The sequence below is a fragment of the Ictidomys tridecemlineatus genome, chromosome X, assembly GCF_052094955.1.
Source record: "Ictidomys tridecemlineatus isolate mIctTri1 chromosome X, mIctTri1.hap1, whole genome shotgun sequence".
Lineage (NCBI taxonomy): Eukaryota > Metazoa > Chordata > Mammalia > Rodentia > Sciuridae > Ictidomys > Ictidomys tridecemlineatus.
In genome coordinates, this window is record NC_135493.1 from 20,759,568 (window position 1) to 20,787,352 (window position 27,785).

Here is a 27,785-nt window from a genome sequence, read left to right on the forward strand (position 1 = left end):
GATTTGGTTTCCTTCTCATGCTTTTCAGGTATAAGCAGGAATAATTATTATCATCACAGAATAAAACTTTTCTTTCAGGTTTTTTTTTAAAAGAGAGAGTGAGAGAGGAGAGAGAGAGAGAGAGAGAGAGAGAGAGAGAGAGAGAGAGAGAGAGAGAGAGAGAAAGAATTTTTTAATATTTATTTTTTAGTTCTCGGCGGACACAACATCTCTGTTGGTATGTGGTGCTGAGGATCAAACCCGGGCCGCACGCATGCCAGGCGAGCGCGCTACTGCTTGAGCCACATCCCCAGCCCCTTCTTTCAGGTTTTGCCATTGATGTTGCTTGCCATATAAAGGAAATACAACTTTATTTGCTCCATGTTAGTTTCATGTCTCTAAGGAAGTAAAAATAAGGAGTGATTGAAAGAATGAGTTGATACCAGGGAGAGGTGATCAGACATGTATTATTGAGTGTCTGTGGAGTTCACAATATATAACAGGTTTGTGGTTCATCTAAACCCTTGGAGTTCTTTATTCTCCATTCTTATGTCTGACTTTTGGTAACTTTACTGCTCATTATTCTTTTACTAGAGGGTAGGCAAGAAAAGACTAGAAAAATGACACTTTACTAGCCAATTTTGCTAACCTATTTGTGCTCTTGTGGGGAAGGAGACAGAAACTGTGGCCCAAAATAAGAAGTTTATATTAATTTCATTTTCCTTCAAAATTTCTATCCCCACAGGGTACGGTGGCACATCTCTGTAATCCCAGTGGCTCAGGAAGCTGAGGCAGGAAGATTGCAAATTCAAGTACAGCCTCAGCAACTTAGTGAAGCCTTTTATCAAAAACAATTTGAACTACCTTAGAAGATGGAAAGATTTCACTTGTTCTTAGATAGGCAGAATTAATATTGTCAAAATGACCATACTATCAAAAGCACTATACAGATTTAATGCAATTTCAATTAAAATCCCAGTGACATGCCTCATAGAAATAGAAAAAGCAGTCATGAAATTCATCTGGAAAAATAAGAGACCCAGAATAACTAAAACAATCTTTAGCAAGAAGAGTGAATTAGGTGGCATCATTATACCATACCCTAAACTTTACTACACATCAATAGTAACAAAAACAGCATGGTATTGGCATCAGATTAGACTTGTTGACCGATGGTACAGAATAGAGGACACAGAGACCAACCCACATAATTACAGTTATCTTATATTAGACAAAGATGCCCAAAGCGTACATTGGAGAAAAGATAGCTTCTTTAACAAATGGTGGTGGGAAAACTGGAAATTCATATGTAACAAAGTAAATTTAAACCCCTCTCACCATGCACAACACTCAACTCAAAGTGGATCAAGGACCTAGAAATTAAACCAGAGACCCTGCATCTAATAGAAGATAAAGTAGGGCTCAAAATCTCTATCATGTCGGATTAGGTCCCGCCTTCCTTAATAAAACTCCTATAGCACAAGAATTAAAATCAAGAATCAATAAATAGGATGGCTTCAAACTAAAAAGCTTCTTCTCAGCAAAAGAAATAATCAGTGAGGTGAATAGAGAGCCTACATTTTGGGAGCAAATTTTTACCACACGCACATCAGATAGAGCACTAATTTCTAGGATATATAGAGAACTCAAAAAGCTAAGCACCAAAAAAAAAAAAAAAAAGAACCAAATAACCTAATCAATAAATGGGCCAAGGACCTGAACAGACACTTCTCAGAAGATGATATGCAATCAATCAACAAATATATGAAAAAAAGTTCAACATCTCTAGCAATTAGAGAAATGCAAATCAAAACTACCCTAAGATTTTGTCACACTCTAGTCAGAATGGTAGCTATTAAGAATACAAACAACAATAAGTGTTGGCAAGGATGTGGGGAAAAGGGCACGCTCTTACATTGCTGGTGGGACTGCAAATTGATGCAACCAATATGGAAAGTAGTATGGAGATTCCTTGGAAAACTGGGAATGGAACCACCATTTGACCCAGATATCTCACTCCTTGGTTTATACCCAAAGGACTTAAAAACAGCATAGTACAGGGACATAGCCACATCAATCAATGTTTATAGCAGCACAATTCACAATAGCTAAACTGTGGAACCAACCTAGATGCCCTTCAATGATGAATGGATAAAGAAAATGTGGTGTATATATATATATATATATATATATATATATATATATATATATATATATATATATATATATATATAATGGGATATTACTCAGCATTAAAAGAGAATAAAACATGGCATTTGCGGTAAATGGATGGAGATGGAGAATATCATGCTAAGTGAAGTAAGCCAATACTAAAAACCCAAATGCCAAAGTCTTCCCTGATATAAGGATGCTGATTCATAGTGAGGATCGGGGGAACATGGGAGGAATGGATGGACTCTAGATAGGGCACAGGGGAGGGAGGGGAAGAGAGGGGGCATGGGGTAGGAAAGACGGTTGGAGTGAGACAGACATCATTACCCTAAGTACATGTATGAAAACACGAATGGTGTGACTTCTTTTTGTCACAGAGACATGAAAAATTGTGCTCTATTTGTGTAATATGAATGATATTGCATTCTTCTGTCATATATAACTAATTAGAATAAATAAAATTTTAAAATTAGTTGAACTAATTGTATAGCTTTTAAGGGGGAAAAATGGAGAATAAAGGAGGAAATCAGTCCCTTGAAGAATGTGGTGAAATTTCTGTTTCTCAGGCCTTTTAATAACAATATTTTCTAGAAAATATATCAAGCCAGTTTTCATCAGTCTCTAGGGAAGGGTGGATTAAAATACTTAATCTGACATTTTCTTATTTTAATTTGTTATTTTTAGATACATGACAGTAGACTGTATTTTGGCACATTATACATACATGGAATATAATTTATTCTAATTAGGATCCCATTCTTCTGGTTGTAAATGATTTGGAGTTTCACTGGTCATGTATTCATATATAAACATAGGAAAGTTAAGTCTGATTCATTCCACTATCTTTCCTATTCCCATTCCTCCTCCCTTCCCCTTCATTTCTCTTTGTCTAATCCATTGAACTTCTATTATCCACCCCCATTGTGTGTTAGCATCTGCATATCAGAGAGAACATTTAGCCTTTGGCTTTTGGGGATTGGCTTACTTCACTTAGTCTCCAATTCTATCTATTTACCGGCAAATACCATAATTTTATTATTCTTTATAGCTGAGTAATATTTCATTGTGTATATATACCACATTTTCTTTATCCATGCATGTGTTTAAGGGCAATAACATGCTGCAGATTATTTTTTTGGGGGGGATCAACATTTTTTGTTTTTCTGAATTACCTTTAATAAGTTTGTTATTCATTGACACTCTCATATGGTCTCTCACATGGTTATCCCACGTTCTATCTGTAATTTCTTTTGATAGAATAACATGGTTGTGTTCCATTTAGTCCATTTTCTTGCTCCCAAACTATGATTTCAGGTTTGTGGTTAAGCTATGTATGTCATTTTCTGGTATATTTATGAAGTACAGAACTAATTATGTTATAATACATGTTTTTGAAAGTAAAAGGTTTCACTATAGGTAAGTTGACTTGGGTCACAAAACACTATCCTTTGAGGTGGTCCAGGAAACAGTAAAGATGACATTTATCTTAATAAAATGTATATGTGTGATATAGCTTATAGTTTACTAATAGTAAGAAAGAAAGATTTCAGAGTCAGAGAAGATTCAGAGCCCAGGTAATTTTCAAGAAGAAAAGGATTAGGAAGACAAAGATATATAATTATGTTTAATAAAACATTTTAAAACATTTTTGGAAAGTCTATTTTATAGAATTAAATGATAAATTATAATAAAAGTTAGAAGACTTGCTTATTTAAAATAAATTTTTGACTCTTTACAATATTATATAGGACCGAGCAAATAAACATTTTGTCCCAAATATGCATGATGGGCTTATTTTCATATTTTTGAGGGAGTCTAGATACCACATAAATGCCCCATAAAAGACATAAATCGTGCCTTCATCATTTGTGAATAAAAAATATATAGTAGCATGACTGACTCCATTCTTCAAAATTGAAAAGAATTCCAATACAGCAAAATATCTGTACTATTGTTTTTGTTTGTTTAAATTCTACCTTATTGGACTTAATTGATGTACAGTCTGGAAGGATTATAATCCAGGCTGTCTCTTGAAAGATGTCTTTTATTCCTAAATGTATGCTTACCATGATGTTTTCCTTGCTTCTTGTTTCTAAGAAATCATTTCTAAGTAATTAACTAGGCAATAGTACAAACTGAGGCAGTAAATTAATTCTTTATGATTCCTGATAATTCCTAAAAATGCAACTCTTCTGTTGACTAAGAGTCCTAAATGAACGGCCCTGTTTCTGGATTAGTAATTGGAAGACCAGATTTTGCCACTGATTTGTTGTGGAACTTTTAAAAAGTCACTTTAGCTAATCTGACCTTTAGAATTCTATATTTTAACTGTATAATCATGCCTTCACTGGTCACCTCACAAAGTAGCTATGAGGTGGCTGTAAAGAAGAGTCAAAAACATAATGGCAATCTCTAAATCTCTAGATAATAGCAATCTCTATAAGTTATTGTTGTTGTTAAATAGAATCAAGCATCTATTGAGTGTTCCTGCTTTTGCAGCTGCTTCATATGTATCTCTATCTTGTCTATAGGGCCCAACTTCTTACGGAATCAGACAAGACAAGACAATACATTTGGTGATACAGTTCACCTCTATGCTGAAGGGCAGAAGCAACCATTTTTTTAAAAAAAGTAACGTAGCTTGCTAGAGGGTATCTGGGAAGCAGCAACAGATATATTGCCATTTTGAGCCAAATCATTTTGTTGACCACAAGGCAGAACAGCAGCATGCTCAGATGGGAGAACTGTAGTCATTATCCAAAGGTCAGCCTTGATAAGCAGACTCTGCTATTTCTTCCCCTAGCTCCCATATGTCTGGAGGGGCATGTGGGCGGCAGGGGGAGCCAGAAATCTCACTGTCAGACAAGTATCGAAGTGATTTTCTGCAAATAGAATTGGCTCTATTGTGTGCAGAATGATAGGATTCCCTGTCTTCAAGAAGTTCTTAGTCTAAGGAAATAAGGCAGCAGTGGGAGCTTCAGGCAGAATCCACATCTGTCTTGTTGTTTGCCTCAAGGTAAGCATGCATAAATGTCATTTGAATGATAGGATGATGAGTGAATGGCTGTACAGATACCGAAATGAATGAACAATGACCTTTGAAAAGTACTTCCTTTGAGTTACTATTTAGAAAAGCAGAGGTGACAACTTGAAAATATTTAGCCATGTAACTTATTTCCATTTAAATGCCTGAAATTTAATACCGGAAATTCAGATCAAGGGTGCAGAATAGATGGATTTTTTTATTAATTTCCTTGGGAAATGAAAACAAAACTTAAAGATTCCATCATTATTATGGGAAATTTCACTCCAACTCATTACTATATTATGAAGTTATAAGTTATGTTGAATAATTGATCATATTTTAATCAGTTTGATTTATTTCCTACCAAAATATCTTGGGGGTAATGTTTACACTTTGTCTTTCATCAGTGGTGAATCATGTATTAGTAAACAGTTACCTCAATACAACCTCTCAGGTGAGGCAACATGGTACTCAAGGGAAGATTTTTAGCCAGAAGATCTAGATTCCATCTCCTCCACACATACAACCTTGGGGAAACCACACTGAAGCTCCTCTGAGCTGCAGTTTTCTTATCTACAAACTAATAACATTAATCCTTTCCCCTACCATAGGGCTGTTGTAAAAGCACTTGGTAAGCTGTAATAGTCTATAATAATGCCAGATATTGTTAGAGCAGGAATTAGGAATAATTTGCTAGTGCTTCAAGAGTTTAGTTTCTGACATTCTGGCATAGAAGGTGGCAGGCAATCCCTGAATTTCGGTCACTACATAAGAACATTCAACTTAACAATATGTAAAACATGTTATATAAAACATTCTTTAAAGTTACCTTTAGGCAAAATATATTGAGCATGGCAGTTGGATAGATTGTAAGGGACAGTTTTAGATTCTGTTTAAATTATACTACTCATTTGAAGATTCCCCCCACCCCATCACTTATATTTGTCAATGCAAATGGCATATACTATGCATTGCTCAGGTTTATAATGATTAGAATAGAGTTGTTTCACTGATAGGCCCTCATAGTGTTTGACAAGCACCAGAATTATTAGAAGCTTTGCTTTAATATAATTGTCACTCTTGCTAAACTATAAAATGACCATTTCAATTTGGAGGATTATTATCCTTCTAAACACAAATCAGTTCTATCCTTTAAAATGTAACTATGTTTAAGAGCAATAGGCAAGCCACAGCCATTCTCTGCATGCTTGATGAGATTGTGAATGTGTCATCAAATGCTCAAATCAGGTTGTCATTGAAGCACAATTCTTTCTCCAAGAGGAAGACAACTATTAAGAATGAGCTTTTAAAAAAGGCATTTTGTAGATGTATTAAAATAAGAAACATAAGCTGATTAGGCAAAGTTCCAAAGATTCATTAGTTTATTAAAGTAGATTGAAACGAATGTTTGAGAGATTTAAATAAATTAACCTTTAATGAGTACCCAGGGGCCAAGGAAAAAGAATGACAGAGGATTAGGAGTATTTTGTCTGATTGTTGCATAATGCACACTGATTAGTTTTCTTTTCCTGAATGCTCATTGCTATATAACAATACTAATAAATAAAAAGATTAAATCTAAAATATCTCTAGATTGTAATTGTTGCCTGCTCTTATGTGTACATAAATACTATGCTTGGCTTTAATAGCAGTCCCTATGACTTTGGCAGAGAGAAACAGGTATTTTTGTCATTACATCACTGTGTCTTGAAATGTCTCGTATGTGAGTAAAGCTTTGGTCAATTAGGGTAATGCATTCCTACCATGATTGACATGCTTTAAACATTTCAGCATTAGACTCTTATTCTGAATTTCACAACAATTATGCACTAAATGAAATTAATTAATAGCAAGTTACTTAGAAGATATATTGGTATTTAAACATGACTTATTGAAAAAAATTCTGCACTTCTTTACAAATTCTGGTTTATAATTAGGAAAATTCTTAAGAAGGTCTTTTTTGAAGCAATATTGGAAATGCTTTTGATTTTATTTTCATGCTGCCTTAACTGTATTTCTATTAAATCATTTACTGACTGCTAAATACGTTTTGCGTAGGTGGTACTAGGAAGGCATCCTTCCAGCGTTCCTTTCTCTCTCCTTTTCTACCCCTATTACTAAGTTTTGTTTCAGGTTTCTATTGATGTCTTCCATCTGTTTCCCCCCACCCCTGCTTAAGCTTAGAGCTGGGAGATCACATGTTTTAAGCTTCATTTTTCAGATGCGGAAACCCATCAAAAATGACTCATCCAATGTTACCAAGTGAGTTGATGGAAGAGTAAAGCCTATGTCTTTATGGTGTGTTCTTCCACTATTCTTAACTTCTTCCTTTGCAATTTTTACATTTTACCAGATCTTTTCTAAAGTTCAGTGGAGTCACTGAGGCAACAGGTAACAATAGGCAAACCACATTTCAGTGTGATTTTTATCAAATGTAGTTACAGTTTAGATTCAGTGCTTCCCAAGATTTTTCACAACTTTGAATTCAGTGAAGTAAATGACTTATTGTTTTAAGGAAGGAAGTGATTGGCCTGGTGTCCAATGGGTTGCAAGATTCAAGGTTAGTCCCCAAAGACAAGTTTGGAATATTTCTCTGGAGATGAACAAGAAAACAGACATAATATTTCTGAAGTATTTTGTCTAGTTGTCCTGGGAGCAGGGAACTTACTCATGTAATTATAATTTGTCTAATTTTCTCTGAGACTTCAGTTCATTTTGCTTTTTCCAGAGAAATCCTAAAAGTATCATAAACTACATAAATTTAAATCTAACATATTTATGCCACACAACCAGTATAGTTCCCTGCACATTGTGGGTGGTCTGAAAATGAACTTACCTTCTAAGTGTTATCTTGTTTTAACAACAACAAAAAAAGAACACTTTGGGTAGTTTGTACTCCTTTGCTTGGCCTTAAGTAAGAAAACCACTTACAATGGTTGTTCTCACTCCTGGCTGAATGTTAGAATTTCCTGATGGCCCAACCATGACCAATCAAGTCAGAATTTCTGGGGGTGGAGCCCAGATATTGGTAGTCTTTAATAGTTCCCCAGCTGCACCACATATGGGGTCATATAATTTCAGTGACTCAGGAAGCTTAGGCAGGAGAATTGCAAATTAAAAGCCAGCCTCAGCAACTTAGTGAGGCCTAAGCAACTTAGTGAGACCCTGTCTCTAAATAAAAAGGCTGGGAATGTAGCTGAGTGGTAAAGTGCCTTTGGGTTCAATCCCTGGTAAGGTGATTTTAATATGTAGCCAGGAATGAAACACAGTGCCTTATATTTCAATCTCCTCTACTGATTGTCCTAACAAATCTATGAGCTGAGAGATTTGGTTGAGGCAGGGAAATAGCTGGTAAAAATCAGAAGAACAGGGATGGGGCTATAGCTCAGTGGTGGAGTTCTTGCCGAACATTTATGAGGCCCTAGGTTTGAGCCCCAGCACCACCAAAGAAAAAAAAAATAACACATAAAAATCAAAGAACAAGGGAGCTACTTTTGCCTCTTTTTATTTTGTAGAAAAACACAATTTGGGCCGCATGTGTGTCAAAGAAAACAGTTACTTTCTAGAAGCTCAAAGGAAGGATACTTAATAGAATTAGTTTCTTATACTGCAGCTATATGCTCATGAATCACATTTGCCTGGAAGGCTAGGCTGCTTGGTCAGGTTTTCAGAGCCTTAGTACATTGTGATTCTATATCCTTCTTTCCCTACCATCCCAGTTTAGTGTCCAATATTCAGGAAATTCTAAGTCTTTAAATTTACCAGTCTTAATATTTGTCCAAGCTTAATGAGTGGGACTCTAAAAAATAATAATGGAGGCTGGAGTTGTAGCTCAATGGTAGAATGCTTGCTGGCATGTGTGAGACCTTGGGGTTGATCCGCAGCACTGCATATAAATAAATAAAAGATCCATTGACAATTAAAAATATTTTTTAAAAAATGATAATAATGGAACAACTACATGGAATATGGAAATGTTTTTGATTAAGGAGGGAAAGGAAGTGGGCATTATCTTCCAAAATAGAGTAACAAAATGCTTTTGAGAAGCATTCCAAGATCCTAGTTGGATTAAGAGGATGTTTAGATCTTTTCTGTCCTCAAATTCCCAAGGACACTTTGGGAAAATTACATTGCTTTTATATTCTGACCTTGCCTGGTACAACAGCTTCCTGTATGGTTTAATTGAAATAGGTGGGTTTTCTCTTGCTGCCTGTGAGGTCCTAGAACTCTTAGATGTTATGAATCTATATAATGTTTAAGTCCTAACTCCCACAGTGTAACATGATTCTAACTTGCATACAGTGCTATTTTGTTGCAAAGACATTCTTAAGTTGAAAATGTTCATGGACTTGAATTCAACTATGGCATTCTCTTTAACTCAGTCCATCACTTTGTAATTTCCTGGGAGTGTTGATCTGCTCTGTCTATTGTCTTAGAGCATCTTCCTGAAATGAATTTACTTTAAAGTTAAAGATGATTAGAGTGCTTCTTCTCCAGGAGACAATTACATTGCTATATTCTTTGGCAAGGAGAAAAACAACATAGCATTAATTTTTCCAAGCTTTCTTTGAGTATAGTTAAAAGGAGAATTGTCAGCTTAATCCAACATACTATAATAACAAAAAGACAACTGCTATTAAAATGCAAGATTTTCTAATGAGACCATTTTGAGGAGTTGTTTGTGAGGGAAGAGAAGGGAGAAGGATGAAGGAATCTATTAAATATTCCTGACCTTCAAAAACGCTTTTGTCAGTGAATGCTGTAGACAAAATAAACCAAGTCTGAGACCTATTATTAAAACGTTTTTCCCCCTCCTTAGCCCAATAATATATTTTCCTGCCTCATCAAGTATTGTGCTTTTTTTTTTCAGGATAAATTTTTTATCTTTTGACAGGCTTTGTTAAGAATACATAGTAAAGGTCAAGTGTAAGCCATTTGCTGGTGTTCTCTGGCAGCCTTTATGTCATGGTAAATAGAGGTTGGAAGTGGTTTACTTTTTAGCATAGCTGTATGAATATGACTCCAGTGCATTAGTCCTTTTCTCGTACTGAAGCCCATGAACCTTGCAGTCTTTTCAGGACTGTGGCTTAAGAGTTTTAAAATGGATTCAATTTAGGCTCATCTTTTCCCCTCAACTCTCAGATATAATCAGAATCTAATTCCAGCTGATTCTCTTTCATGAATATCTCTGAAATCCATTTTTCTTTCCTTCCTACTGCTATTCTTGAGTTCATGTTCCTGTCATCTCTCTATTGTACCACTGCAGTTTTCTCCTAAACTGTCTCTGCTTCTGGTGCCTTGTTACTCATAGTACATCCTTCATTTTGTCATTGGAGTGACCTTTCTAAGGCATAGATCAGTTGTGACAACAACTTACATAGAACACACACATCCAAAAACATCCAGAATGAACTCTTAGATCCTACAATAAATGCTCTGATAAAATAGGTCCTGTGGACTCTTGTGGACAGAGCCTTTGAAGTTTAGGGAAGGACGTCTTCACCAAAGAGGATGCCTCTGAGCAGGGTTTTGAAAGATAAGTAAAAGATCTTCAGGTGGAGAATGATATGTCTAGTAGGGGTAATGTGTTGTACAGGAACATAGGGACATGAAAGCACAATAACATATTTAAGGAATTTTGAGAAGTTTGATATGAATTAACAAAGATTACTTGGAGTAAATGGCAGAAGGTGACATGGATACCATTATTTGGGCCAGATTTTATTTAGAAAAGAAGGCATATATGTATATATATGCCTTCTTTTCTGATTGTGATCTTCTTTTTTTAAATATTATTTGGTTCTGTTTAATTATTTTTAAAAATTTTGTTCTAATTAGTTATACATGACAGTAGAATGCATTTTGACACACTGTGCACAAATGGAGCACAACTTCTTATTCCTCTGCCTGTACATGGTGCAGAGTCACACCAGTAGCGTAGTATCATCTTCTTGAAGAAAGAAACAGTTTTAGCAAGTCCTAACTAAAATCGTTAGGCCTAGCATTCTGGCAGGCACACAGAATTGTGTGAATGAATTGGATGAATAAGGAGAGACTGATTACCAGTCAATATTAATTCATTGGCTCATTCATTCCAATATATATTGAATACCTGAATTAAACTCCAGCCTGGAGCAAAATTAAGATCCTACTTATTCTTTTTGTACAACAGAAACAGTAAGACTTGTTTTTCAAACACAGGACTAATTGCTTTATGTAGACTTTTTCCTTTATAGTGACACTGTATTTTCAAGAAGCAGATTTTCGCTTTCTTAGTAGTCGGTTTGACTTTGGCTGTGGCAGGGTCTTCTCTAAAGGAGTTAATTACTTGTCAACACCCTATATTGGAACTCCCGAGGTGGAATTGTTATAGGGGAGGTGTGGATCTATAAAGATGCATTAGTGTATTACAGGAATCTCTATTTTCTCCTGTGGGTTTAATTTCTTAGTCAACAGGAAGAGCTGTTTATCATACATTCTTGACTAATATAAATGGGTATCAAAGATTAGGAATGCAGAAAGCGTAACTCCAGAGCATTAATGATACAGTATGGCAATTAATGGGGTGGGGGGGAGGAGAGCAGATAAAAATGTTGAACATGTAAATGAAAATTTACTGTATTTATGTAGTTCTATCTTTAGGGAATGCTAAATCACAAACTCATCATTGGTTAATTAGAAGGTAATTAAAATTGTAGCACAGTGATTGGATAAATAGTTAATGAAGGCTGAATAGTTGAAGAAAGGAAATCTGGTGAAATTAGTGTGTACATTTTGGGAAAAGCAAATATACAGATGTTATTCATGCAGTTCGTCAGTCTTACAGGATACCGATATCTTTCTAGCATTAATTAATAAAACTAACTCTCACAAGACCAAAAGAGTTTCAGTACTCACTGTCCCCTTCAAAGCATTTTGCAATGAAATGCAGATTTATCTGACAGCAACTTTCAATTTAGAATTTTTACACCATGTGGATTATTTTGCTGAGCCTTGTTTACCACTTATTTACTCCCATCTTAAGAATCTATTAGGGGAAATTAGTGTTCTCTTTATGTTGTAACTGTTCCTACCGAAAAGCTCTGGCTCAGCCTGGGCTCCTGACCAGATCCGGCTGAAAGTTAGTTTTGAAAACCATTGGAGTGGTTTCTACAGAGAGAACTGTGCTTGCTTTTGATAATTGCCTAGCTTTATGAAATCAATCAGCCTGAAGTGAAGACCTCATTGCAGATCTGACAAAATAGACTCCAATTTCAATACCAGAACAACTCTCTGTCCTTAGGCTCTGAAATCTGCAATTATTTATTTTATTGAGACATAGACACCCATAACATAGTATGTCTGGGCACATTCTCAGGCAAGTATTAAACAGATAAACTAATGGTCACTGTGGTAGGAACCTGCTCTTTTCCTGTCACTCAGGTGGAAAATTGGTCAACAGGAATTGCAGCATGGCCTAGAGCCAGCTCCAAACAGGTACTGATGAATCGCCATCTTTTTAAGCCCCCACCTCCAAAGATTTGGAGAGAACAATGGTTGTTGTAACCATTCCAAGAGATAAATTACAGCAAAATAAGGATGTCTCTGCACAATTCCTCTGAAGACTGCCAGACTTTATCCTAAGGAAAATGATAGATCGCCCCTCTACCATCTGTCATTTTCAACTGTTCTATTGAGTCAACATTTTTGAACCTTGTTTTCATTGAGTAATATTATTTTGCTGTTTTTCCCAAGCCTTACAGAGGAAAAGAGTCTTGAAGCATTCTTCTTGAAGTTGGAAATATGTATTTTGCTTTCCAACTCACAGAACTCAAATACCTTAACAGATTTAATTCAGACTTTTCTAAAATAATTTACCTTTACCAAGGCTGGGAGATGTCAGTCCCACAGGAAAAACACACAGGGAACATTCTGAGCATAGGAACACATGGATTTAGAGAAATAGTTCTTTTCCATCCCAGCTCCATGTCACTGCTAGCAGTGTTCCAGTGGTACAGTACCCAGCTTTGAAATTAGTTCTCATTAAAGCTTTGGGAGGAGACTTCTAGTTGAAGGGAGAAAATGTGGTTCTTTTACGTTTGAAAGTTCTAGGTGGTGACAAATATGATCTCCTATCTTAAACCTATGTTTAGGTTGCAGTCACTGCCTATTCCAAGTTTTATTTATTAATGATTCACCTTAATAGCTATGTATTATCTGACAGAAAAGGTAGGTTAGAAGAGGAATGCAAAGCTAACATCTTCTAAGTCATAAATAGGATACACTCTGGGGCCCTAAGGAGCCACACTATTCAAATAAGTTTCTCTCCTGTTTTTGAGGCAAATTTATATAAATCCCTGGTTGGTTTATAATACTGACACTTGTTTAGGGTTTGAGATGTGCAAGACCTTAAGTATACATTCCCTCATTTTATTTTTCTCACATTCCTGTAAGGGTGAGGTGTAATCATTCCCAATTTATAATGCAGAAACAGTCTGAGAGAGATCAAATGGCTTGTTTTATACACATATAAGTCTCACACTTAGTAAGTGGCATATTGTATCAGTGGCAGATGTGGATTTAATCCCAGTCTGACTGTAGAGCAACACTGCCCAGTAAAACTTTCTGTGATATCCAGGCATGGTGGTACATGCCTGTTATTTGAGCAACTCAACTTTCTGTAATAAATGCTCTATATCTTTCCTCTCCAGTATGGTAACCAGTAGCCACAGGTGGCTATTTTATTTCATTTTAATTAATTTAAGCTTAAATTTGAATAGCTACACATGGCTCATAGTTACTGTTTTAGAAAATACCTGTTAGAAATTGTCTTTTCTTGACTATCATTTGTAAAGCAGGATCTCTAAACTGTTGCACATAACACTGTTAAGGAAAGATCCATATATGGGATCTCTTTTGCAATGTTTTCTCATATAAGCTTGTTAGTCAATGGAAATACTGCTTTGTTTTTCAGAAAGGGAAAATGAAGTTTTATAGAGACAAGTTATATTAGTCAGCTTTCCATCACTATGACATAATGCCTGAAATAATAAAAGGGGGAAGATTTATTTTGGCTCATTCCAAAGGTTTTAGTCTATGGTTACTTGTCCCCATTGCTTTGGGCATGTGGTGAGGCAGACCATCATGGTAGAGAATGCATGGTGGAGCAAAGTTGCTCACTTCACAGTGGCCAGGAAACAGAAAAAGAAGAAAGGGCCAGGGTCTCAATATGCACTTCAAGGGCATGCCCCAAGTGACCTAATTTCCTTCCACTAGACACCACATCCTGAAGATTCTACCACCTTCCAATAATGCCATAGGATGGTGATAAAGCCGTTAGCATATAAGCCTTTGGGGGACATTCCAGATCCAAATCATAACACATGGTTAGGGGAGAATATATGTTACTATGTCATCATTCCCCAGTGAGTCTTCAGGAATCCCAGGTTGGAGAAGGAAAGCTGAAGGAACCCAGGAATCTTACTTCCTTCTTCTGTTTATGACTACCTCAACAACATGTCAGTTGGTGTCTGGAGTGGAAAACTGACTGTACCCAAAATTGTAGCTGAGTTCTGTTCAATATAGATTTCTGGAATGCTTATTTTGTTGTGCAAGGCACCACACCAAGCATCTTAGGGTAGGAAGACTTAAGAAATGATGGTATAGGGGCTGGGGTTGTGGCTCAGCGGTAGAGCACTTACTAGCATGTGCAAGGCACTGGGTTCAATTCTCAGCACCACACAAAAATTAAAAAAAAATAATAAAGGTATTGTATCCAACTAAAATTAAAAGAATATTTAGAAAAAGAAATGATGGTATAAAGCCTGTCTTCAAAGAGTTTACAACTTAATAATGGTGGGGTAAGTCAGGAGGGAATGGGGCATAAGATAAAATATTCAATTATAACACAAGACATACGCTAGAAGGCACCAGAAAAGTACAGATTAAAATCTAAAGACAGTCAGAAAAGTGTTTTGGACTTTTTTAAGAAAGCCAAAGTTTTTTTTTTTTTTCTACTGCTTACTAGCCATGTGGCCTTGGAAATTTTACTTCAATGCTGTAAACTTCCCATTCCTTTTTAGAAAGTGGAAAGAATAACTATAAAACAAAATAGCTGGGCACTGTGGTGCACATCTGTAATCCCAGTGCCTCAGGAGGCTGAGGCAGGAGGATCACAAGTTCAGAATCAGCCTCGGCAATTTATCAAGGCCCTAAGCAACTTACCAAAACCTTGTCTCAAAAAAGATGTGTGTGGGGGGGGATGCTGGGTATGTGGCTCAGTGGAAAAGCCCCTCTGGGTTCAATCCCCAGTACCAAAAATAATAGATAGATAGATAATGTGCACACAATGTGTATTCTATACAGCCAAAATAGTTCACCTTACTCCATTGTACGTATGTATTGGGTTAAGTTTAGGTAAATAAGAAAAAGCACAACCATAAATGAAATAGCCTCTGAGATAAACTCTAAAGGAAGGATAATATTTTAAATATTGTGAATCAAGAAGTAGGTTGCACCAAAGTGTGGAGGTTGGAAAGTATTGGAGAGATTTATGAATGCTAGATAGTCCCAAAGTGTGATCCCCACACCAGATGGAACAGCATCATTTGGGAACTTGTTAGAAAATTGGACTTCCAACTTACTGAATCTGAATCTGTAGTTTAACAAATCCCCAGGGAATATATATGCACATTAAAAAGTTTGGAAAGTGCTAGGTAGAATACAAGCTGGGACATAATGGAAGACAAGGCTTGAAATGGATGGAACCTTTTTATGAGGGACTCAAGTGCCTTCACGAAGTAGTTAAGAGAATCACTGGAAATTGCTAAAGGGTCACTGCTAATGAAAATTTGCCTATCACCTGTATCATACCTTGAAAAAGGCGTCTTAAATGTAAATTTTGCCCTAACAATTTTTATGTCTACCACCCTTCAAGCAAGCCCCTTAGTGGAAGAGAACATTTGTCCTTTCCTTTCTTATCTCTTCCCCATTATCTTCATTCACCAATTAATCCTTTACAATTCCCCTTGCTTTAGCTAAACCAGTTATATGGAATATTGGATTCATGAAATTGATACAATAGTCTTCATTTGTTTGATATCAGTTAAGATCTGGTACTGAGAAATGTTCAGTTGTTTGGGCTGCTAACCCCTTGGCTAAAGGATGATAGTTCAATTCAATTCTTATGAACAGTATGAATATTTCTTCAAAAATAGCAAGTAGAACTGCTGGGTGGTAAGAGCTGTAAATCCAGAGGCCATGGTTTTCAGGCCTTGACTGATAAAGCAGGAGGATGAATGAAGTGAAGATAAGATCCCAGAGATGGGAGTTAGAAATACCCAGGTGCCCCCAAGAAATCAAACGTGTCCAAAGTGGGTGGTCAAGGCAAACTTTACTTCTGCCAGAAGGGTGTGTATGGGAACCTGGTTAGCAAGCAGCCTAGGTGGGCAGTCTGCCTGTTTATATTCCTAATGTAGCACTGCCCTTCACCCTGAATGGAGGAGCTCAGGGGTACAATCTACACATTTGGCCAATTTCAAAATTGGGGTGGGCAAAGGAAAGGTCTATAATTGAAATGGCTACAATTGGATCTAGTTAAGGCTGAATACTATATTCTAAAAAGGGACCACCGGACCTTTTGTTTCTCATATGGGTAAATTCTACAAAAGCATCTGCCAGCATGTCCATTAGGCCAACTTGGTATTTCCCAAAAGTTTTTAATTTAAAAACTAATTTGGAGATCACCACCACCATGAGTCCCATATCTTATTTTAAACTAAATTCACTTGGAAAATAAGATTGAGGTTGCAGATACTTGTTATAAAGACAAACTAACTAGAGTATTCAAATTACCAAAAACGTTTATTTTTTTAACATGAATTTCTATGTGGACATTGCTGCCTTTGATTTAATTTATCAGATTTCTCAGGACTTTAACCATTTTCTTTTAAAGGGAACTAATCCAGATTGGAGTTGTGTTTCTTTTTGCTAAGGTTATATATTCTATGGGCCACAGTTGCAAATAAGAAGTGACATGGATCCATGGGGTCACATTTTAGTCCTATAACCTGAGGCAGTCATTAAAAGTGTTAGATTGTATCTTGAAGGTTGGTATTAATTTGACCTGATAGTGGAAAACTCAGTAGAGTGAATTGTGACAGTAACTATTACAGCTGCTGGGCATAAAAAGATCATTGATCTTCTTTCACAAGAATCATGAAAATTCTTCAGTGCTTTCCTCAAAGCCCACGAATCACTTGCATTTGTATGGTAGACATCATTGCATGTGAACTCCTTGATTTCTTTCTGAGGTGTTTAACTTCCCCACTTACATTGGATGAGAAATGTCATTCTCCAAGAATCCTTCCACTACCCTTCCCTGGTATGCATACTTTCTAAAGAGGCATTCTGTGTGCTGTGAAGTCACATAATAGGTATTTGGGGGGTGGGTACCAGGGATTTAACTCAGGGGCACTTGACCACAGAGCCACATCCCCAGCCCTATTTTGTATTTTATTTAGAGACAGGGTCTTGCTGAGTTGCTTGGTGCTTTGCTTTTTGCTGAGGCTGACTTTGAACTCGCAATCCTCCTAGAGCTGGTGTGATTACAGGCATGCACCATACACCCAGCACATAATTTGTATTTTGACATGACATGAAAAACAGCTGGTCAGTTTGTCTATAGTAGTCACTTTGGTTTTAGACAAGAATATATTACTATATAGATTTGTTTGGTTGTAACCGTAAGGTACAGAAATAGCAGAAATCTATGACACTAATATTTTTTGATCTATTTGTTTTTATTTTATCAATTTGGACTTTATTGTGAATAACCTGTAAATTTTGTAAACTTGGAGGATAAGAAGATGAGATGTAGGGGGAAAACTGAATAAGCTACGAAGTTTTATTAAGTTTATCCTTAAGAATAAAAGGGCAAGGACTATGAGAAATGCTTTAAGGCGAGAAATTTTCTGACTTCATTCTGTTAGGTGTCTTTCACTTCTTCATTTGTTTTTCTTGCAGCCACTATCAGTAGAATGCTTAAAAAATTTAATATCTCATGTACTCATTCTAGGAATGATAAGCAGTTTGGGGGAAATAAAAGGAATCCCCCAAATCATATGGGTAGTAGTTTTTAAAAGGAAAACCAGCTGAAGGCCTATGAACCTAGCAAGGAATGGACCCCAGGCAAAAAAGTGCCCCAAGCCTCTCAGGAATCAGGTAGACAAGATTTCTGTATTGCTGAGCATAAAGTAGATGACCTCAAAAGTTCTTCCTAATAATACTTTCCATTTCATCATTTCTAGTAGAAAATGCCAGAAATTGCTTCCATAAGAGATTAAAGATTAAACTATGTCATTTGGGTGAGAATTACAGTATGGTAATTGGTAATACTTTTATGTTTATGTCATCATTGAAATTTTTCCAGCAAGAATTCTTGAAATTAAAGTGGTAGTTTTCTTTTTAGGATCTAAATAATTTTAATGGAGCTATCTTATTTTAAATAACATTTAGCATGCATCACATATATACAGCACAGAAAGATCCTGTAAGTAGGTTGTTGTCTTAGGGGGAGAATGAAACAATACAATAAAAGTAGCTAGGATGTTCTGGTATCATAGGATTTTGCTATTTCTATAGCCTTTGCTCTTGATCTATAAATCTTTAGATATTATATTGGGTTCTGGATAATATAGAATGTGGATTTGTTTTTAGTGAATCAGGTTACTGAGTGAGATGCCTCTTTCTCCTTGACATGAGATCTTTCCCTATAAAAAATAAGGCCTAAAATATTATACCAAATTATCAGGATTTTCACATATCTGGATTATATATGAGGCGAAGAAGACACAGAATGTACTTGGAATCTCAGTCTTATTCAGTATCAAAAGGATCTATAAATTAACATGAGGAATAAAATACCCAAATCCCCTAAGATATCATCTGGGACTAAATAAAGGGTAAGAACAATTTAGTTCACCAGATTTTTTTTTTCCTGGACTCCTTCAACTTTTTCAAAAAGATACAAATAAGCAGTGAAAAAGTTCATTGGGAAAATCAGGCAATATCCTTGGATCAGGGAAAATTCAGATTTATCTCTTCACATTCTACATCAACAATATGAGATATTTAAAATGGAAATTCAGTATTATAACAGTAGCAGTTAATATTTATTGAGCCTACCATGTCCATTTAGCTTCAGCACCCAGACCCATCCTGGATGTTTCATTTGTTCATCCCAAAGGAAAATGGAAGCAGTGGCAGTCTGGGTGAAAGCAGGAATTGGAGATCAGGGCCACACCCCAGACACGATTAAAATATACATTTATAAAAAATATACATTTATGTGTTTATTGAACATATACTGTGTGCCAGATGTGGTATAGAATATTCTACCTTTATGATCTCATATATGATCTCATTTAATACTTTTACCAAGTCCTATGACTTAGGTACTGCTCTGAAACTCTGTAAGATCCTCAGTCATCTACTTAATAGGGCATGGAAGTGGACTGATATATTATTCTGTGAATTATCAAATGCAAGACAAAATAAGAAAGACTTTTATGATTAAAAACCATTAATCAGAACCTCCTGATCCTTGAGCATTCCTTTTAATCAGGATTTCCCCCATTTTGCTGTATAGTACTCAAATGATAGAGATGCATTGAAAATCTATTTTAAGTAATGTTGCTATAATCAGCATCAGAAATTTTCAGTTGTGGCATTAATTCTTGATGATCAACTGCCAAGTCTTTACTCTAATTACATGGGTTAATATGATGAGTCACCTACCCCCACTTATTGAGGATTAATTAATTAATTCAACATTTATTATATGTTAGATATGGTGCTAGGCATAAATAATATAGTTGTGGGAGGAGTGAGGTGAAGGGAGAGAGCTCCTCCTTAGAAGAACCTATAAGCTTATCATTTATTTTAATTCATTTAATTTATTTTAGTTCATTTAGAATTATATAATTATCATAACTATGTTTGTTAATCTTTGCAATAACTTTGTGTAGTCTTATGTCTCCTCATTTTATATTAGGAAACTAGGTGTGAGACTACATGAATTGCCAAAAGCTATCTAGTAGGAAGGGTAATCATGATTTGAACCCCAATCTAGCACACTCTTTCCACTATACCATTCTGTTTTCCATAGAACTTATTTTGATCAGTATGATACTGCAGAAAGAAATGCCAAGAAAAGTTTTAGAATAATATACTTATCATATTTGACTTTGGACTACTCAGGTGCAAGAAAAATCTTCATTTTTATTTATTTTTTTTTGTATTTTTTTTATTGGTTGTTCACAACATTACAAAGCTCTTGACATCTCATATTTCATACATTAGAATCAAGTGGGTTATGAACTCCCATTTTTACCCCAAATACAGATTGCAGAATCACATCGGTTACACATCCACATTTTTTCATAATGCCATATTAGTGACTGTTGTAAATGATATAAAATGTAGATTTTGAAAGTAATCTTGGTTGTGACTTCAATATTTTCTAATATACATATTTTTATAGTTCTAGTCATAGTAGAGATTTTCTTTTGGGGGGTGATTCACCGATTGAACCCAGGCCACTTAACCGCTGAGCCACATCCTTGCCCTTTTATTTTTTATTTTGAGAGAGGGTCTTGCTAAGTTACTTAGGTCCTCACTAAGTTGCTGAGCCTGGCTTTGAACTTGTGATCCTCCTGCCTCAGTCTCCTGAGCCACTAGGATTACAGATGTGTGCCACCACACCCAGTCGTGCTAGATATTTTAATAGGACATGAATATGATGTAGTGAATAGTTGACTTAAGATATAGAAGCAAGTTTTATCCTTTCACTTAGTTACTCACATGATGAAAAGGAAAGATGTTTGACAAATCCCAAAGGCCATTTAATGGAGGTGTTTCAAGTGGAATCTGATTGCTAAAGAAATAGTACTTTCTATGTAGGCTGAAAACATTAACAAGGGGACAGTCTTTATTATAAACAGTAATGGGAATTCATTTTATTAGAACCTTGTATTCATTTTATTGAAATTTTATTGACCTTTAGCTGTCTGGATTCCAAGCTTTTTATTGATATTTTGCAACTTTATCTGAAGAAGTGTAAAGCTATAGGCCATAGAAAAAATGGAAATTGAAGAATGAACTCTATCAGGCTAACCTGATTCCCCTTTTGATAGGATTAGAGAACTAGTGGATAAAAGGCTAAGAAGAGATGTCTTTACTTTGGAATTTAACAAATCTTTTGATTCCATATTTCAAGAAGTTTTAATTGAAACACTTGAAACTCTAGGTGCTGCCGCTAGAGGAATAAGAAAGTATCTCTGATCACCCCTGACTGAAGTATATAAGGGTTAGAGAGTAGAAAATGCCTTTTGTCATCTTATATGGTATAGCAGTAGCTAGTAAAGTGACCATGCTTCTGATAGCATTTGAAGAAAATGAGATTAATACCCCCAAACCTGGGTCATAACTTCATATCAATACAGTGACTGAGTAACCCCTCTATGACAATGTCTTTTTGTTTTCTTTTCTCATATTGCCATTGCCATGGATTTATGGTTTACTTTTTAAGAAACCTCCATGATATCATCAGCAGTGACTTTGACATCAGGACATTATAATAATTATTTCTGTATCACTTCAACAAAACTTGTAATGAAATAATGAAAAAATGTCAGGAGATAATCCAAAAAAATACAAAGCCAAGCTTTATCAAAGGAAGAGCTGGTCCAGCTATAGGTACATTTAAAGAAGGGCCTATCTTTTTTCTATTTGAGACAAAGTCTGATTATGCCCAGGCTGGCCTTGAACTCCTGGACTTGAGTGATTCTCCTGCCTCAGTTTCCCTAGTACCTGGACTATATTCATGTGTCACCATGCCTGGCTGATCCTACTTTTTAAGGGAGGAAATAGAAAATATATAGCTCGTGGACAGAAATATTAGGTTCTCACAGAAACAGGAGGGATCTAACAAGTAACAGAGCTGCTATCCTATATTTTAATTATGTACTTGTCAATAAGATCTATAAAAATTCCACAGGGCAACTATCTGAGGAATTCACTCTTAACTCCTAGGATCTTGAGACCTAAAAGGTCGCTACCGGCTCATAGAATAAAATCTGGAGATGATCCCAGTCCTTAATGGAGTCTGGACTTTGGCTTTCTTTTTCTTCTTTAGGATTGAACCAGCTGCCCTTTGACCCTGCCAACAACAACGAGCCCCTGCAGTTTGGTAGTGCCAGTGGCCCTCTGGTCACAGAAGGCCTCATTGAGAATGGAGGGGAATCAAGCAAGAAAAGAAAGAGAACAAATACTCCTTCAGGTAAGCTAGTCAGTGCTTAAGTCAGTGCTATTGAATCAACATTTTCCTAGAGCCTAGTATGTGGTAAGGATTGTGCCAGGACTTGGAGGAGCTTCAGAAATGAGGAAGAACCACTCCCCTCATGAGAGAATAGATGAGAGGGGAGAGCAGTTATGAATAACTCTAATAATGAGAGTATCGTCAGTGCTGTAGTCAATGTGCTTAAGGGGATAAAAACCTATGGGAGCAGAAATTAGGGAGAATTTGATTCAGCTTTAGGGATTATAGAATGCTTCAGGGCAGAAGTGACATTTTTAGCTGATCCTTGAAGAATGGGTAGACTTGAGACAAGAGGAGATGAATAAAGATCATTGGTTTAGGTAGAAGGAATTAGAGGAGTGCCTGTTTCACTGTACATTTGTCTTTGTATGTACGTGTGGCAGGCTATCTCACTTCTAACACAGTTAGCTGCATATATTTGTATCAACACACCTCCGCCTCTCTTCCTCCCAATACATACCATGCCCATATGTCTTTTATGTCCTTATAATTCTTTTAGAACAGCTGGCAAATAGATTTTCCTAAATCCTCTATAATAGCCAACTGAATTTTTAGTCTCCCCTTAATCTTTCCTCCATACTTCAAGTCCCATTGGCCTATTTTCTTCTTAAATTTCCCCAAAAGGAATGAGAAACAATAGGAGAACCAGACGTTGACTGGTTACTTGATATTTTAACATTTCTTCTTTTTGTTGCTTGGTTATTCATTTGCAAATAGAGTTCCCAGTGCACAAAAACTGATCTGAGATTTTGGAATGGACCTAATATAATAGATGTGTTCAATACGTTTTTTTTTTTTTAACTATTGTCTTCACTTTTATCTTGAGCAATGAAGCATGTTTATAAATATAATATTATATCTGTCTCTTAGATTATACACATTTCTGCTTATAAATCAATACATTTGTTAAGATTGAATTTGGAAAATGAAAATGCAGTACAATATTAACTGTATGGTGCCCTCAAGAAAGGAGCTGTATTTTCTGGAGTGTGGAAAGGCATAATGGACAACCAAGGAAGTGGCCTGTTATAACCCTGGCTCTGTCTTTCTCTGTGGCCTGCAGTCAGTTGCTTAACCTCTCTGAGTTTCACTTCTTCAACTGTAAAGTAGAAGTGATAATAAAACCTACCTTTTTGTATTATTAGAATTATTTGAAATCTTGTAGGGTAAAGTACTTAGCTTGCTATCTGTACAGAGTAACTACTTAATAAATATTGCTATTATTTTGCTATCATCATCATTATTATATGATAATATTATGAACCTCTCTTTTGAAACATCAACATGTTTCACATTTTTAGGTTAGTCATTACAGGTACGAATTGTGTGTATGAGAGTGTGTGCATGTACGTGTGCATGTACGTGTGTGTGTGTAAACTTATCTGCTTTTTAAAGCATAGATTCAACATAATTTAAATTTATTTGATCATTTAGGGGCATAATTCCAGCCATTAGTTATTGCACTATACTTTAATACTCTATTACAGTTTTCCAAAGGAATATAGGCCTTATACCTCTATACTAAATTGTGCTATACTGTGGTGGTTTTGTGATTATTATAGCTACATTTTATATAAGTCCTATTTCCTTTCTGCAGTTTGCTGTCACTTATTATTGCTCTCACTGTCCCTTCATATAGCAGCCCTTTTCCTTCTTCAAATTAGTTATGAACTTAAAAACACTCACCCAGATTTCCCAGTTGATGTGTTATATTAGTATGTTAAGCAAGAGCTAAATCAGCTGTCAATAGAACCTGTCATGGATAGAGTGCATGGGCTTTAGTACATCAACTTTAAAACACCTATTTTGGCTGCTTCAAGTCTTTCCGATGACTTATTAATTTTTCCACTGTATTCATAAATGATGTGCTAATTTAGGGTAATACCCCCTAAATTATAGTTAATTCATGGGGGTAGGGAATAGGGGTATGCATTAATCTAAATTATGAATTAACTTTAAAGAATTGTCAATTTGTTTCTAATAAGCATACTTGGTAAGAGCAAAGTTAACTGTTGCAGAGATAGGTTTTTAACAGCAGATTACACTGATCTATAATTAGTAGAATCAATTTGCATTCAAATGGTGAATATACTGAAATTCTTTAAAAAACAGTCTGTTCTTTAAAATAGGTGAAATAAGCCCCTGGCAGGCTAAATTATCTCCCTTGAAATCTTGTTCCTACTATTTACTTAGTGAACCCTTTCTTTGTAAATGGTACAAAGGTAACTCCAGCCCAGGTTAAATTACTACAAATTCCAAATGCATGTAGTCCAAATTAATGAGGTTTGGAGTCTGTTGTAATTGTTCAACTAGCAATCTTGTGAAATTGTAAATGAGAAATGGTTTTACTATCATATTCTTCCTCTGCAGTGTTAGACAAAGGGAAGAAGGAAGATGCTTTGTGAATAGGAACTTCTCTCTTCCTTCACCATTTCGTAATCATGGCAAAGAGGAAAAGTAGAGTTGGAAGTGTTTATAGGAGTTAGAAGCCAGTGCATCTCTAAACTGAGATACATGTACAGCCATTGCATTACTTAAACCTCTAACCATATCAAGTCAAAATTTTCCCGTTCCCTCTCCTTCACTACAAATGAAGTGAAGCTGCAAATGAATTGCAGCTTCAGATGCTCACTACAAAGCCTTTTGTCCTTCTTTCCCCATCTCTCCTATGTTGCCCTTTTCCCACAAGTTGCTGCTTTCCTTTTGTACTAAAACTGACTTCTTAAAGGTCACTATTGACTTCTAGTATGGTTAGGATATGGTTTGTCTCTCAAAGGTTTATGTGTGAGCAGTGTGGGTCCCCAGTATTGCTATGTTGAGGTGATTAAACCTTTAAGAGATGAGGCCTAGAAGAAGGTAATTAGGTCATGAATGGATTAATGCTGGTTTCTCTAAGTGAGTTGGGTTTTGCAGGAATGGATTGTTCCCAGGAGAGCAGCTTGTTATAAAATAGCAAGCCTGGCCCCTATACTTTAATACTCTATTACAGTTTTCCAAAGGAATATAGGCCTTTTACCTCTATGCTAAATTGTGCTAGACTGTGGTGGTTTTGTGATTATTACAGCTTCCTTGTTTGTACACATGCCCATTCTGCATGTGACTTATTTGCTCTGCATTTCTTTGTCATGTTGTGATGCAGACAGATGGAGGTGCCATGCTCTTTGGACTTTCCAGATACCAGAGTCATGAACCCAGTAAAATTATTTTCCTTATGAAGTACCCAGTCTCAGGGATTTTGTTATTGCAACATAAAATGGGCTAAGACACCTCCACATTGTCAAAGTCAGTGATCTTTTGGCAATTCTCAAACCCCTTCCTCTTTTTCATTTGATACTCCTATCTCCCCTTCCTTGAATTCTCTTTACTTTAACCTTTTTGGACAATATATTATACAGGTTCTTCTTCCTTTTTTATCTTCTTCATTCATTCTTTCTTTTTATTTTTTTAATTTTTAATTGATTTTTAAAAAATAAATGATAGCAGAATGCATTACAATTATTTTTTATTACACATATACAGCACAGTTTTTCATATCTCTGTTTGTATATAAAGTATTTTCACACCAATTTGTGTCTTCATACATGTACTTTGGATAATGATGTCCATCACATTCCACCATCTTTACTAACCCCCTGGCCCCTCCCTTTCCCTCCCACACCTCTGCCCTATCTAGAGTTCATCTAATCCTCTCATGCTCCCATTCCCTACCCCACTATAAATCAGCCTCCTTATTACCAGAGAAAATATTCGGCATTTGGTTTTTTGGAATTGGCTAATTTCATTTAGCATTACCTTTTCCAACTCCATCCATTTACCTGCAAATGGCATGATTTTATTCTCTTTTATTGCTGAGTAATATTCCACTGTGTATATATGCCACATTATTTTAATCCATTCATATACTGAAGGGCATCTAGGTCAGTTCCACAGTTTAGCTATTGTGAATTGTGCTGCTATAAACATTGATGTGGTTGTGTCCCTGTAATATGCTGTTTTTAAATACTTTGGATATAGACCAAGGAGAGGGACAGCTGGGTCAAGTGGTGGTTCCATTCCCAGTTTTCCAAGAAATCTCCATACTGCTTTCCATATTGGCTGCACCAATTTGCAGTCCCACCAGCAATGTATGAATGTATCTTTTTCCACACATCCTCACCTACACGTAATTGTTGTTTGTATGCATTAATAGCTACCATTCTGACTAGAGACCCAGAATAGCTAAAGCAATCCTTAGCAGGAAAAGTGAAGCAGGTGGCATCACTATTAGACCTTTAACTATACCACAGAGCAATAGTAACAAAAACAGCATGGTATTGGCACCAAAACAGACTGGTAGACCAATGGTACAGAATAGAGGACACAGAGACTAACCCACATAATTACAATTATCTTATATTAAACAAAGGTGCCAAAAACATGCATTGGAGAAAAGATAGCCTGTTCAATAAACGGTTCTGGGAAAACTGGAAATCCATATGCAACAAAATGAAATTAAACCTCTATCTCTCACCATGCACAAAAGTGTATCAAGGACTGAGGAATTAAACCAGAGACTCTGCATCTAATAGAAGAAAAAGTAGGCCCTGATCTTCATCATGTGGGATTAGGCCCCAACTTCCTTAATAAGACTCCTATAGCACAAAAATTAAAACCAATATCAATAAATGGAATGGATTCAAACTAATAAGTTTCTTCTCAGCAAAAGAATCAATCTGTGAGGTGAATAGAGAGCCTACATCTTGGGAGCAAATCTTTACCCCTCACACATCAGATAGAGCACTAATCTCTAGGGTATATAAAGAACTCAAAAAGCTAAGCACGAAACAAAACAAACAAACAAACAAACAAACAAAAACCCCCAAATAACTCAAAAAATGGGTCAAGGACCTGAACAGACACTTCTCAGAAGAGGATATACAATCATTCTTTCTTTTTTACTCCCTCCACTTTGAATGTTTTATTATCCATATTTATAGATGAAGAAATGAAGGTTAAATAAACTTACCCAAGGTTAAACATCTAGTGAGTGCTTTAGCCAGGTCTGCAAGTCTAAAACCTGTTTCTAGGTACTATGACACAGTTCCTCTGTCTGTTGATATTAGGTGAAGACCCATTAATAAAGTGTATGTTAAACACCAGTGGCAGACTAGTAAAAACTGGTTTTTTGGAAATAAATAGGTTAGAACAAGATCAGCATAGCTTCGGTGTGATAGTCTCTGGGAATCTCTTCGAACTCTGAGATGCCATAGTTCC

General features: G+C 36.0%; 1 protein-coding gene across 9 annotated transcripts in view; it reads left to right on the forward strand.

Moving 5' to 3' along the window:
- The window catches only part of Enox2 (ecto-NOX disulfide-thiol exchanger 2), a 298,128-nt gene that overhangs the window by 98,645 nt on the left and 171,698 nt on the right, over positions 1 to 27,785 (forward strand). For 5 of the 9 annotated variants that reach the window (XM_078034278.1, XM_013356058.4, XM_040285392.2 and 2 more), the window contains one exon: positions 22,350 to 22,493. The exons of the other annotated variants lie outside the window; for them this stretch is intronic. Coding sequence is in view for 1 of the 5 variants with exons in the window: in XM_040285374.2 (XP_040141308.1) it covers positions 22,350 to 22,493 (144 nt within the window). In the remaining 4 variants the exon portion in view is untranslated. The remainder of the gene's footprint in view (positions 1 to 22,349; positions 22,494 to 27,785) is intronic. 9 annotated transcript variants of the gene reach the window in all.